General features: G+C 36.0%; 1 protein-coding gene, 1 non-coding gene and 1 pseudogene across 2 annotated transcripts; 1 reads left to right on the top strand and 2 right to left on the bottom strand.

Moving 5' to 3' along the window:
* Positions 1–1774: 1774 nt before the first annotated feature.
* Positions 1775–3183, bottom strand: LOC148762027 (uncharacterized; annotated as a pseudogene).
* A 208-nt stretch (positions 3184–3391) lies between these two features.
* Positions 3392–3499, top strand: LOC148762026 (small nucleolar RNA R71). Its single transcript, XR_016027294.1, has one exon. It is a non-coding gene; the product is annotated as a small nucleolar RNA R71 (small nucleolar RNA).
* Positions 3500–7246: 3747 nt separating this feature from the next.
* On the bottom strand, positions 7247–14512 carry LOC18595542 (beta-amyrin synthase). The gene is made up of 18 exons (XM_018123931.2): positions 14306–14512; positions 13724–13960; positions 11983–12168; positions 11220–11309; positions 10938–11135; positions 10714–10798; positions 10315–10481; positions 10016–10207; positions 9792–9905; positions 9367–9486; positions 9143–9265; positions 8941–9039; positions 8792–8848; positions 8474–8664; positions 8207–8384; positions 8012–8092; positions 7832–7915; positions 7247–7612 (listed from the first exon to the last, which is right to left on the bottom strand). The coding sequence occupies exons 2-18, from the start codon at positions 13922–13924 to the stop codon at positions 7502–7504; spliced, it is 2277 nt and encodes a 758-aa protein (XP_017979420.2). The 5' UTR covers positions 13925–13960; positions 14306–14512; the 3' UTR covers positions 7247–7501.
* Positions 14513–14716: the final 204 nt, after the last annotated feature.

The raw sequence follows: 14716 nt of genomic DNA, 5'->3' as shown, positions 1-14716 counted from the left end.
TGAGAGGCTAGACTGCGATAAATTGCCATGTCATGCAGATAAGGATTTTATAAATCAGGTGGTAGATAAAATAATCCATAGTCACTGCAATGGTGGGGGTTTCCGTGAACTGCCTATGAGAGGGGCACGGTAACTCAGTTATATATTTACCTCCCGGGGGAGATGTTGGATGAAGTATCTCCTGAGGTAAAGATTTGAGTGCACTTCACGTGGACCACCGCGTGAGAGTGAGACTCAGCCAACGCCAAGGAACGGTTGTGTGTCAGATGCGAAAACATGTTTATGGGTATGGGACTTTAACAGCCTTGGCGGTCTCAGTGGGATACCTTGACGAAGGTACCCGCGAGAATGATTTTGGCAGGAGCCAAGTTTTGTGAGATATATAAGCCATATTAATTAATTGAGTAAACTGAATATTCATGTTATGAAACATATATTGGAAAAGAATATTTTAATTTATCTCCATTTACTCGCCTTTAAATAGTTTAGATGGTGTCTATTTACTCACTAGGATTTTATAATCTCACCACCCTCCTTTCCTCACATTTCAGGCTCAGGGAATTTCATAGTTAGCTGACTTTGACAAGGACCTTTCATTTGGACTTGAATAGGCAAAAGCTGTAGGTTTTCAGCTTTTAATACATTTTGGTTAGTTGGGGGCCCACGTGTCACTGTAAAAGTAATTTTATACTTCAGTTATCTGATTTAAAGTATGTATGAACATATTTAGCTTTTACACCATGTTTTTGGCAAGTTTCGGTATTTAAAAAAAAATAACGAAAATGCCCCTGTGAGCTAGAAAATAATATTTTATTATTTTGATTTTGGAAATGACTTATGATTTCTTGAAATACGAGATTTAATAACTGTCGCTCACCGGGGAGATGCGGAAGCTGATGTAAGCCTTGCGGGGTTTCGATCGGCATTCGAGGTAATGAGTGTCTATCGGGATGTCGCAGCTGTTGTCATGGGCCCGATGAGAGTTACGGATCGTGACAAATGTAGTCTTTTCTTGATCTTCAGGAGCAATAGCAATTTGGTTATAACCAGAATAACCATCTAGAAAATAATAGTATTCCTTACTAGCCAAGCGATCCAACATTTGATCAATGAAAGGAAAAGGAAAATGATCTTTCCTTGTAGCCTTATTGAGCTTGCAGTAGTCCATGCACACTCTCCATCCAGTCACAGTTCTTGTTGGAATGTGCTCATTATTGTCATTGGCCACCACAATCATTCCTCCTTTCTTAGGCACACATTGAACTAGACTTACCTATGAGCTATCAAAGATAGGATAAATTATTCTGGCATTCAACCACTTAATGATTTCATTCTTGACCACTTCCTTCATGATAGGGTTCAATCTTCTTTGTTGTTCAATTGTGGCTATGTGATTTTCTTCAAGAAGAATTTTATGCATGCAAATAGAAGGGCTAATTCCCTTAATATCAGCTATGGTCCATCCTATTACTTTCTTGAATTCTTTAAGTGTTCTCAACAACTTCTTCTCTTTCATGTTAGTAAGAGCAGCAGAAATAATAACCGGAAGAGTAGAAGATTTTCCAAGAAAAGCATATCTCAAGTGTGCAGGCAGAGGTTTGAGTTTCAAAGTAGTTGGCTCCTCAATAGAAGGCTTAGAAGTTGGCATCAAAGAAGCTGAAATATCTAAAGACTCAAATTGATGATTAGTTTTAAATTTGGAGTGATCATTCAACAAGTTTGAATATTCAATGAACTCATCATCATCCTTATCAAAGTTAGCAAATAAACATGCTTAAAGAGGATCATTGGGAATTTCTTCTAAGAAAATATCATGAGTCAAGTTATTCACTACACTCACAGAAAAACAGTCTTCAGATGTCATAGGCAATTTTAAAGCTTTGAAAATATTAAATGTTACCTTTTGGTCTTGAAATCTCAAAGTGAGCTCACTTTTTTCAACATCAATCAAAGCTCTAGCAGTTGCTAAGAATGGCCTCCCAAGAATGATTGGAATTTGCTTATCTTCTTCCATGTCAAGAATTACAAATCAACTAAGAAAATAAATTTATCTACCTTAACAAGAACATTTTCAATAATTCCCCTTAGGTACACATAAGAACGATCAGCCAATTGCAAAGTAACAGAAGTGGGTTTGCATTCCCCTAAACCAAGTTTTTAAAAAATTGACCAAGGCATTAAATTGATAATTGCACTTAAATCACTCAAAGCTTTAGCAAAAAATAAATTACCAATAGTGCAAGGAATTGTGAAACTACCTGGATCTTTGAGCTTTGGTGGCAGTTTGTTTCGGAGAATTGCACTACATTCTTTTGTAAGGGAGACAGTTTCAAACTCACCTAACTTTCTTTTTTTGGAGAGGATGTCTTTCAAGAACTTGACATAACTGGGCATTTGTTCCAAAGCTTCAGCAAAAGGGATATTTATGTGTAATTTCTTGAAGACATCAATGAACTTCTGAAATTGCTTTTCAAGCTTTTGCTTTTGGAGCCTTTGGGGAAAAGGTGGTGGAGGATGGATGACTTGAGAAACTCCTTGATTTTCAACCTTAACCTCCTATTTCTGTTCAACTTCACTCTCTTTCTCACAAATTCTTTCATTATCAACATGTTCATTCTCAAGTTCAACTACTTTTTCATTCACCCCTTCAATCTCTTTTCCATTCCTTAAGGTGATTGCTTGGCATTGTTCCTTACCTTTAGGATTGATTTGTGTGTCACTAGGTAAGGAACCTTGAGGTCTACTATTGATGAAATTTGCAAGCTGTCCCACTTGGGTTTCAAGATTTCTCAAGGATGCTCCACAACTTTGAATTATCGCAACATTCTTGGATATATACTGCAAGAGAAGTTCTTCCACTTTGGGTTTCTTTTCAAGAACTGGTAGTCTAATTTGTTGTTGAAATCCTAGAGGCATGTTGGGTTTTGGATTGGAAGGCCTTGCATTGTTATTCCATGAAAAATTGGGATGGTTTCTCCAACAAGGATTATAAGTATTGGAATATGGGTTGTTCTGCTGTCTGTTAAAGTTCCCCACAAACTGGACTGATTCAGAATTGTATGGACATTGATCATTTGAATGGCCATCCCCACACAACTCACAAATTGGATTTTGAATTGCATGAACTCCTAGTGTGTCAATCTTCTTGGACAGTGCAGCCACTTGCGCGGCTAAGTTGCTCATTTCATCAATTTCATAGGCTCCAACAGCTTTTCTTGAACTCGACCTTTCTGAAGGCCATTGATAATTATTTGAAGCCATCTCTTCCAACAAATTATAAGCATCTGCCGCATTCTTACTCATCAATGCCCCACCAGCAGCAGCATCAATTGTGGCTTTAATTCACCCAATCAGCCCATTGTAGAATGTCTGAACTTGCAGCCAATCAGGAAGCCCATGATGTGGGAATCTTCGCAGTAGTTCTTTAAACCTCTCCCAAGCTTCATACAAGGACTCACCATCAAATTGTGTGAATGAGGTGATATCGTTCCTCAATGTTGCAGTCTTTGCAAGCGGAAAGAACTTTGCGAGAAACTTTTGAGCCAATTCCTCCCATGTAATGATAGACCCATTCGGCAATGAATTAAGCTAGCTTTTTGCTTTATCCCTCATAGAGAATGGAAACAGTCTCAATCTAATAGCATCATCAGTTACTCCATTGTATTTTAAAGAATCGCAAATCTCTAGGAAATTTACTAAATGAGCATTAGGATCATCACTAGGTAACCCACCAAACTGAACTGAAGACTGAATCATCTGAATATAGGCTGGTTTAATTTCAAAATTATTCGCATTGATGGAAGGTCTCCTAATGCTTTGGTGCAAACCTTGCAATAGAGGAACTGCATAATCTCACAATGCTCTATTTGCTTCGGGAACCACATTAATGGCATTATTACCATTATTAATGTTATCCTCGGCCATTGTCTGATTTAAAGCTGCAACTTGTAAATTCTCCCTTCGACGTCTTTTGAAAGTTCTTTCTATCTCAGGATCAAAAGGAACAAGATTCAAGTTCTCTCTTCTTTGCATACAATGACCAAAGATATCTGCAAGAAAACAAAAGCTAAAATTAAAACAAGAAAAATAAAATTTGAAGTAAGACTAAATTGCTTGGTATTAGTATTAGTAATAAATCTAGAATTAATTCCCCGGCAATGGCGCCAAAAACTTTTTAGTTAAAATCCTACTACGCAAGTATACGTATCAAATAGATAGTATATTAGCAAGCATGGTATCGATCCCACAAGGAATTGATCTAAAACTTTACTAATTATTAAAATTAGAACAATTCAATCTTATCCAAACAATCAAAATTTATTAATTAACTAAAACTAATTAACTAAAATTAAAACCAACAAGAAAAATAGAAGTAATAATAACTTGAGAAAATATCAAATCAAACAAGCCTAGGATCACAATATCCCTCACACTTCATTTAAATCTTATCTCTCTTACTTAACTTATTTCAATGGGTTGAATTGCTAACCTAGAGTCCTAAATTATTTATAAGGGTCTCCCGACTCAACCTAAAAATATCTATTTTAACCAAAACACTATATCCCTATGTGATTTGAAATTAAAACAGACTCATTAAGTTCAAGTTCTAATCTGGCTACATACGGCCTATAGGTATATCACTATCCTATACGCAAATCAATTAATTTGATCATATGCTATCCCAATTTTAGTCTACTCTAAACTCCTTTTCTCAAGTTTGTTTAGGTTCCTAGATCAATTTAATTGGTGATCAAGCAATTAAAAGCATTAAGAACATATTGGAATAAACAATTCAAATCCCATTAAAATAACTAAGAAAGAGATTTAAAAATTTAAACTACATGTGAGTTCAATTGCAATCTTAGAAAAAGAAAATTTAGCCACTCATAATTGCAAAAACAAATAACATTATAATAAATTTAACCATTGAAAGTAACAAGAAAATTAAAAGCTAAGGAAGAACACAAAACAATTATTGCCGACTTGATCTCCAAGTTTCAACCTCAACTTCTAGTTTCTTGAATCTCCCAAAGGTTCTCTGCTTAATGTTCTTAAACATATCCTATTTATATTAATAAACTTAACCTAAAGTTCCTTAAGCTGATCTAGGGTTTAATTGGGCTTAAAGGTGTAATAAGAGGCCCAAAAATCAATTATCATTCTTTACAAATTTTCATTCCCAGTACAATACATTCAGCCATTTTCCAATGCGATTTTCTCTATCTTCAAATCAGAACTGGGCAAAGTGATCTTCATGAAAGTTGTAACTCTGTCTCTCAGATTTCCACTGGTCCAAGAATCGCATCATTTGGAATTCCGTAGCTCAAGATATGGCCAAAATACTGAAGCATATATGCAAGCAGATTCTAGGTCTGTCTACACCTTACTTTCCAAAATTAAACCCAATCACTTTTAATCATACAAAAAAATATAAAAACTAATAAATAATAACCAAATTAAAAAGAATAACATAAATTAAAATAACTAACTTAAACGTAACCTAATTATAAAAACAACTAAAAATAAGTAAATTATAATTGAAAATTGAGAACTTAGCTAATATTTAATAACAAAATTGGAATAAAATAATTCTATAAAATAGAATTATCAACAATAAATAAAAGTCAGGAATAAACTTTAGATATTGTTAGTTTATATTTACCAAAACCGGTGTTTACACATGGTCAATTGTATGTAGCTTTATCAAGAGTAACATTACAACAAGGGTTGAAGATTATTGTTTTGAATGACAACAAACAATAGTCAAATCATACAAAAAACATAGTTTACTGAGAAATTTTTGGCAATTTCCAAACAGGTTATTGTGATTTTTTCCTTTGCTAGAAAAATCATTACTTCGTATTTTTTTTACTCTTTCTTATTTCCTTTTGGCCGAACTAACTTCTTTTATATTGTGCACTCATCATCGATACATTCTATTACTTGATTAAACTGTACTCTATTTCTTAGTATTTCTAATTTGCTTTTGTTTAAACTGAATTCTTTTGTCTTATACATTTTCGTTGTTTATAATTCCTAAATCTACTTAATATTTGAGATTTTAAATTACAATATTTCTACACATTGAAATGAAAAAATTTGCATGAATGAAGTCTTTTATTTTCTACAAACATTTGACATTCAATGAACCTAATTTTATTCAATGTGCTTGGTCAGCTACAAATGAAACAACAGTATCTAACTAATTTGCAACTCTTCAAACCACCAAATTTCATAAATGTTGGTCCCGTTGCAGTGTTAGATGGGGATGAATAGCACTAAAAATTTTAAACTTAGCCCTTTTTGACTTATAGAACTTTTGACTGATTAGAGGGAGATGGATATAAAGCTTATGGTAGCTAAAAGACACCAAGTAAAAAAAGGTAGAAGGAAGTGGACAATGCAAGACTATTTATAGTGGTTCGGTCCCCTTGACCTACATCCACTACCTTGATCTCCCAATCAAAGATTTTCAACTCAACATCACTAAACCAATGGAATTAACAGCTTCCATCAAGCTTTTACAAGGTGAGCTTTAACCCAAGCTCTAATCCTCTACAATAAGTTTTAGAGTGCTTCCCATACTCTAATTTCTCAAGAAAGAGAAGAGAAAGAAGTACAATTATGACACTTTACAAATCTGAAAATGTTACAACTAACCTCAAACACTTTTTCTGTATTTAGAATGAAGAACTCAAGTGTTTATGTTTATTTTCAGAATATAACACTTTTTATCTCTTTTGATTTTTTGCACTTATTTTATTTGTTTTGGTGTGTCAAAATGGTTGATAGCAAGTCCTTTACATAGGCTTGCAAGTGTCTCTTCTTCAAGGACACAACCCATTCATCAAGGCACCTCTTTATCTTAAAGATATCTTTGCATTTTGCAAGACACAATCCTTAGATAAAGGTATTGTTTCAATAATTATCTTATAAAAGAACAACCATTCAATCCATAAAACAAAATTTTTGATCTATAACATGAAAAAATAACTTTTGATATCCAAGCTTTTGAGTTATAATATTTTTCCAATTGTCTCATAATTTTTGGATTTAGAGATATTTTTCCAACATGTCACTTTTCAAGAAATATAACTAGTCACATGAAAAACTTACTTATAATCCAATAGTCACACTATGCCACTTTATGTGACATAAACTTTGAGTTAATATAGCTTTTCATTATGTGATAACTTTTTATTCTGAAAATACACCAATAGTTGGTTCCTAAAGATAATACAAAGTATTGAGAAAAATAAAACTAAACTTATTTTCTTTTCTATTATTTAAAGATATACCTTTTTTACATGCTTTTTCGTATCCATTTTTAGGATAGAACATATACTCATTGACATTTGTACACTCATAAACAGCCTCGTTGATAGATACAAAAGAAAAAAGTACAAAGTAGTAAAACAGAATCAATAAATCTCTATAATCCGTCCCTTCTTTTCTGTTTGATCACTGTAGATTCACAGGTTTGTGACCCTTTTGCAAAGGATTAAGCCAATGGAACACGTTTGCGGTACTCTGCGAGTGCCCAGAGTGGGTAAATGTTCCTATATGCTGCATAGTGTAACATGCAGTTCTTCATGAAGACTCCAGTAATTTCCTGTCAGGAATGAGATTCAATCGTTAGATAAAGTACAGGTGCAGGAAAGTAATAGTATAATGTATTAATAAGTTAATTATATATTCTAAATGCTTGAAACTAGCATCTTAAAATGACTACTTGGATTCTATAAAGTAAGTCTACTAAAGACGCTAGGATAGGCAGTTTCCTCTTTCCTATTAGTATCATTTTCAAGTAAGCTACAGTAAGGATGAGCACCTGTTGCGGAAAGTCACCATCCTCCAATTGAGAATTGATTATCAGCTTTGCAGCACGGTGAAGAGGCGTCGGGTCCCTTTCCGCCTGTTACAAAGAAAAATTCAATGTGAAATAACCATGGGAAGAACGATAATGACAGTTACAATGGGCACTACTTGAACAACAGACTTTTAGACTCACCTGTCCAGCATGAATCAAACCCATCATGGCCCATGCAGTATGCACCAAGTTTGATCTGCCTTCTTCTAGAGGTACATATCTCTGTATCACCAACCACAAGGTATTACTAGTTGAATCAAGGCTGAGATTAGAGAAAATGTTTATCATATGTCAAAAATGAAACAGGACGGATAATATATGGCATAAAAGATCTACCTTGTCAGGGCATGATTTGTAGCTCTCTCCCCAGCCACCATTCTCTCGCTGGGTTCTGAGTAGAAATTCAACACCTTTGCGCACAGCTAGACAATTGGTGTATGTCTTGCCAGCTGCTGCTAGCCCTCCAAGTGCAAACCATGAACCATATGTGAAGCAAACTCCCCAGTTTCCATACCTATTGAAGTGTTCTTATAATTAATCTCTGATGCTTTGAAGAGCAATCATAACACTATAACATACTTCATGAATTTGAAGAGAACATACCATGAACCATCAGGCATTTGTATATTTTCAAGGTAGCGTACAGCATTTGTGATAAAGTTGTCGATTTCCTTCTTTCTGTGCCCAGGATACAGCTTCTTGAACAAAAACAAGGCATGGATTGCAGATGCAGTGCACTCAACATATTCATGCTCAACGACTATGTCAGCGAAAAATTCTGTGGGATTAAGCATCTGAGGAGGAAAACCGTAGAAAGAGATATCATTAATATATGAAAATTAAGAAGGAATATGGCAGAGTTTAATAATCTATAACAAATTTCCTGGCAAAACAGATGCATTTCAATGCTTAAGCACATACTTCCAACCAGTCTTGAGCTCCAGCTGGCTCCCATGCAGCCAATCCACCATTTTTGCTCTGTACGGAGTGAAGCAATGAGGCTTATTTAAATTGACGGCTGAAAATAAGTGAAAACTATCTTTGAAAACCCAAGGCGAGTAAATTCTTACCTGCAAAGAGAGCAGAACATTGACAGCATTGTATAATTGCTGAGGTTCCATTTTCTCACCCACGATTTCTGGTGGCAGCATGGACATTAGCAGGCAGCACTGCAAAACAGAGGAATATCTATTAAGGCAAGATGATATGAAAGGATAGATGCATCCCTCAATTTCTTTAAAGCATTTGACTAAGACTAAAAGAACCAGTTACCTTCAAGCCTTCTGCAGTGCAATCAGAAACTTGCCATCCGTGATCTTGATCAGAGAAAGTCCAAGATCCCTTGGAAATATGGCGGTACATTTTCTTAAAGTCACCAGATGGATTATCCTTGACCTGCACAATTTTAATCAGAAGATAACAATTATTTCTGCTAATACTTAATGAACAAAAAAATAAAAGGAAATGGCTTCATGATGAATGACAGTATATTAAACCTGAGATTTCTTGATGAAGTCATGTCCTCTCTTGAGAACAGGTCCAATTTCGTCAGTGAGGTTACTAGCAAGCAAAGCTTGAATAGCAAAACCAGTATCCCACTCTTGGCTTCCGAAACTCTGCAGACCAGTATCACGTGTTCATCAGCACTTGGAAGGAAATTTAAAGGAAAATCAAAGCTTGCAAGAAAAATCAAAGCTTGCAAGACCTTTCATTTTTATTGACTCGATCAGCATTAAATCAAACCAGGGTGTGATCCTTGTGGGGAACATTTCGAAACTAGAATCCTAATGCATTGGCTGATGTGAGGGTTTGGGTTCTTAAGGGTATTAGGATCAGGTAAACCTTGAGATATCCCTGACCGTATCATCATACTAAATAAATAAATAAATAAGAATATTTTGGAGAATGCTTGTGAACAAACCTGCATCTTCATTCCATCTTCAGCAACCCAAAGATAATCTGGGATTCGAGCAAGATGCTTCTTAAAATAATCACTATTTGGTTCTTCAGCCCAGCAAGCAAGCATGCATAACACCTATTTCATCCAATGATACCAGATCATTAGCAACCAAATAGCCACATTTGCATTGAACGCACGACCTCAATATTCCTATTTACTTGAATTAACTATGATAGTAAAATTACCTTCTCCACACAACCAATGGTGATGTATCTACTATTCTCATCTTCGTAATGGATGTGTTTTATTGTTACTTGAAGAGCCTTCTCTCTGACCAACTTGTTCAAGGGCCAACGAGTAAGCAGAGGCTCGGTACATATATAAAGACTGTCCCACATGAGATCCTGAATCAGAGGATGTGGATAGTAGATATCCTCCTGTAATAACAAATTAATTATTAATTCGTTTATCAATGTTTTAAGAGCATAATTGTGGTGTTATTCAAATGCCTCTGCAGTTTGCACATGACAAAGATAAAACTTACCGGTGCACATAAATGGCGTACTTTCCTCCAATTAATTTCATTGTAAGGCTGAAGGTAGAGTTCTTCTCTCAATTGTTCAATGAGAGGTGTGATTGGCCCGACGAACCTTTTGCCATATAGATATGACATAGGCATGTACACCATACGACAGTAGCACCACATTTTAGCTGCGCATTTGAAAGGGAAAAAGAAAAAACTCTTAGATTAATATCAAAATGAACAAAAAAGGATTGAGGACAGCATTATACCAAAACCAAACCTCCGTTAGCAACAGAGGATTTCATAACAAGTGTCCTATTCAAAACTAATCAGATCTACTATTGCCCTCTATCGGTATGCAGTGATGTTGCTGACACCATATATTTGTACAACAATGCAATGAAAAGAAGTCATGCAAACCTGGATGCATAGGAAGGAAAGAAGGAAGGATCCAGAACTCTGGGGGCATTGGGTTACTTCCAGACCAGTCAAAAACACCAAGTATCTGCAGCAAAAGAACATTGTATAATTAGAAAACGTTTGTCCTTCATTCACTTTACTCTCTACAGTTTATTGTTTTTTTCTTCCCTAATGTGGGTGGCTTAAAATTTTAAAAGTGAACTTGTAACGCATGGGAATCATACCGAAAGCCAAGTCTTTCCCCAAGAGGGCATGTGAGTCACACTGCCATGATCAAGAATCCACTTGCGGGCTCTTGCACAAGCATTGTCCTGTCCGCCATCGGGTTCTACCCCAAGAATACGCATGCAAATGTAGCTAAGAGCCGTACAGAACATGGTGCTGTGACCCTCTATATGCAATCCCCAGCCGCCATCTTCATTCTGCATTACAAAAAAGCCGTCACCAAGCTTGACCTAAATCCTTCAATTCAATTTTATATAATTAACACATTATAGAGTGTGTACCTGATGGTAGTATATATAACGAAGGATTTCTCTGCGATGCTCTTCAGGGAATACAGTGTTAAGGTGTCCAGTGATGTATGTACTGAAAACCTGCAATTTTGAGTTGTTAACAATAATGGTGATTAGCATTTGCATTTAGATAGAGTGGATAGGCAAGTCAGGAATACTGCGGAACTCATTGTACTACGACTAGCACAGTCAATTATTATGAACTAGCTAGTTTGCTACAGAATTATTGTTTCGATTCTGCTACACCCTCTGTCTGCTGCTCTTTGTATGTTAACACACTGGGTTGCTGTTCTGTTATGTTGTGCAGTTTCTTTGCTTGTGTTTGTTAAGCCATTCTAAATTTATATCGTAATTGCTACAGAAGAAGAGAGTAGAATTTCTTTTTGCCAGTATAAGATTAATATATGCCCACCACATTTCCCACCTGGTTCGGTTTAGAGTGCCTTTCTCTTATTATTATTATGATGACTAATTTTCCTATACTGTAGGAGGCACACTCGCCAACTAGGTAGGCCAACTGTTGACCCCATGGGGGCCTGATATAGTCAAAAGTTGCATCATCTTGTGACTTAAGTATGAAAGCTGAAGGATGCTCCCCAGTCTCGCAATCAGAATTTCAAATTTGAAGAAATGAAAATAAAAATTATAAAACTTATAAAAAAAAAGATAAATATTTAAAATAAAATAATAAAATTATAAATTTTTAAAATTTTGGGAGGAGGGGGCTTGTAGGGCTCCCCTCCCTCGTGCTTACCAAGGGTGGAAGGAAAAACAATGGACCAGCATTTTCTGCCGGCCAATGACCGTCACTAGCCTGCAAAGCTGAGAAGAAATGGACAGCCCTCCTCAGTGCTGCAGTGGCCTTCTCATACGAGATCTGCTCGCCCTCCTCAATTTTCACTGCTGGGATAGTTTGCTTGAAATTCTGTTCCCTCAGAAACTGCAAATTTTAAGTCAAATTAAGAAATTAGGCCAACAAATCCATTCACGCTATAAATACTCATCGTATGCGCGACCAACCCAAATTATTTATATTACCAGTACAATAAATTTCTTGTAAAGTGATCTGCCTACCTTATCTGAAGGGTTATTGTATCTGACAAATTTGTTGTCAGCACCTAATAAAATTTTATGCTAGGGAGTGTAGTCATAAATCATCCAAAAGGAATGGGTCCGACACTGCGGATGTAGCTTTAGGCTGGCAGTCTATGATTTGATAAGGTTAAGGATGTGAGGAGCCATAGTAAGAAGTGAAAAGATGGAAGGCAGCCGAAGAGATGGAATATAAACAGAAAATCCATAAGAACAAAGCCGTGTCCCTTCCTTGATAGAAGTGTAGGCTGCCCAAACTTTTCCAAGTCGTTGCTATTTCCTCCTTTGTTCCGCCTTCGCCACTTTTGCTGTTTTCCTCTTTTCCCACACGAAAAACATTCCACCTACCCCGCCCTCTTTTATATATATATTTTTTATTCTTGGATTTTCCCCTAGATATTAAAAGTCAAAAGTTTGTCTTTCTTTAAGGATTACCCGATTTTGAAATCAACTTTTTTTCTGTTCAACGTAAATTAATTCTATTTATTTCCGCCTATAATTCTACCCATCTATAACTTGTATTTTAATTGCAAAAAAATCATATGACATTTGTATCGGTAGGAAAACAAGGTAAACTAGGGCAGCCCGGCATGCAAGACCCAGTCATTTTCTTTTCTTTTTCTTGTACTAATTGATTTGGAAATAACGTAGTTTGGCACAGCCTAAATGCGTTTACGTCTTCCCCTTCAGCCAACATTCACAGTTATGCACATCTCTATCAAAACATGACCTTTGTACTTGTTTTTAGCCCCTGGATTTCGTCTCTATACATGCAGCAAGGGTCTTCGCCATGCATGCCATATGTTTTAGTCAACGAAATCGGCATCTTTGTTTTGTTTATGCCAAATGAGTAATCATAATATTATCTTTTTCCATTTTACGTTTAAACTTTGGACTAGGGTTATATTTATCTGCACATTTAGAAAAAGAAAATAGGAATTGACATTGTAAAAGAGAGGCAATTTCTCCTTTTCCATCTTTTGGGTCAAATAGTAGTTTGGGGAAAAAGAAAAGTCATCAGAAGTAACCTACTTTGACAATAGAATAATTCCCTACAACCCCATCCAGAGAAATCACATAAAACTTAGTGCAAATAGAATAAGAGCCAGATTTTACTAAAAACCAGTTTGAATGAAAGAAGAAACAATCCGTACTTGAGTAGCTAAGAGGTATCTAGTAGTAGTCAGAAGAGAAGCTTCCAATAATTAGGCGCAATAATCCCAATTAGTGAGAAGATGGCTCTGTTGGATTGTCGATGGAGATCCACAAGAAAAAGTGTAACTATCTATTCATTCAAATATAACTTATACTAGGCAGAGGAAGGAAGCAATTAATAATTTCTCGCAGGATTCTGGGTTCAGAACTCCAAAGGGAAGACAAAAAAGAAAACTGTGTATTAATACCTGCATACGCCAAAGGAGATCGCCACTAGGCTTGACTTGGTAACGGTCTTTGTAGAAATTTTGGCGAGCCTCTTCAACCTCGGCTCGCTCTTCAGGGGTGCCAGCATCAGGGTCGAATTCCCAGGTTTGCCTGCCCACGTAGTTGTTTGTGCTGTACAAGTACGGGCCATCTACACCCTCTGCAATCTTAAGCTTCCACATTCTTCTAAAACTTGGCTTATACAATCAAACTAGCACCTGTTGCATGGAGATGCGTATAACATATTCTAGTCAGGAAAACATCAAAAACTACAAACTTTACTTGAATGAAACAAGAGCTTAAAAGGGGAACACAGATTTGAAGAAAATAAGTTGGAAACGGCAAGTTTTCCCAAAGAAACGATTGGAAGTTGTCTTGTAATATCTAAGAAACAACTAAAAAAACCATTGGAATCTAATCATTGAAAGGATTATACAGCTGAGACGTTTTCCATAACAGCAATTTCGTTTAAGGTGTCAACAAAACCATTTAGGAGACAAAGATGGAAAAATATACAAGGAGAAAGCAGCTGCAAACAAGTGGTATTAGATTTTGGACTCAACCTGATTAGATAGTATGTGCTGCACTACTTTCCAAAAGATCAAGGGAATATTAGCAGAAATTTTATCGACCTCTCAATACTCAAAAAGATTTGGGAAAAGGAAAACAGAAGAGTTTATTGTTTCCTGGATCTGGAACTCAAAGGCAGGAAACCAGGCGTTTTGATTTTTGGGTGCCAAGGGAACAATGGTTTATATAGAGTTAAGAGTAAGATGGCAGCCCACTATGGCTTACTTATATTCCCTTTTCCCTCTGTTTTCGTGGTTGAAGTCAGTGTGTTACAAAGACTAATAAAACAAAAAATGGAATACCAACGCAAGAACCGGCAAAAGAAAAGATTGTCTTTGGCACTTTCACAGGAAATTCAAGTGGGTGGTAATGTGCTTAATGACTTTAATTAATTTGGGTGCGCT

The sequence above is a fragment of the Theobroma cacao genome, chromosome 6 (genome assembly GCF_053813885.1).
Source record: "Theobroma cacao isolate CCN51 chromosome 6, ASM5381388v1, whole genome shotgun sequence".
Taxonomy (NCBI): domain Eukaryota; kingdom Viridiplantae; phylum Streptophyta; class Magnoliopsida; order Malvales; family Malvaceae; genus Theobroma; species Theobroma cacao.
This window is presented reverse-complemented; position numbering and strand designations above follow the sequence as displayed.

What these genes read in the sequence shown, in the direction of transcription:
- LOC18595542 (XM_018123931.2), bottom strand. Translation starts at nt 13,924, where the DNA reads ATGTGGAAGCTTAAGATTGCAGAGGGTGTAGATGGCCCGTACTTGTAC. An exon ending in ATCTCCTTTGGCGTATGCAG is followed by an intron (nt 12,169 to 13,723) that starts GTATTAATACAC and finishes TAAAATTTGCAG; the next exon opens with TTTCTGAGGGAACAGAATTT. An exon ending in CAAATGCCTGATGGTTCATG is followed by an intron (nt 8,385 to 8,473) that starts GTATGTTCTCTT and finishes ACACTTCAATAG; the next exon opens with GTATGGAAACTGGGGAGTTT.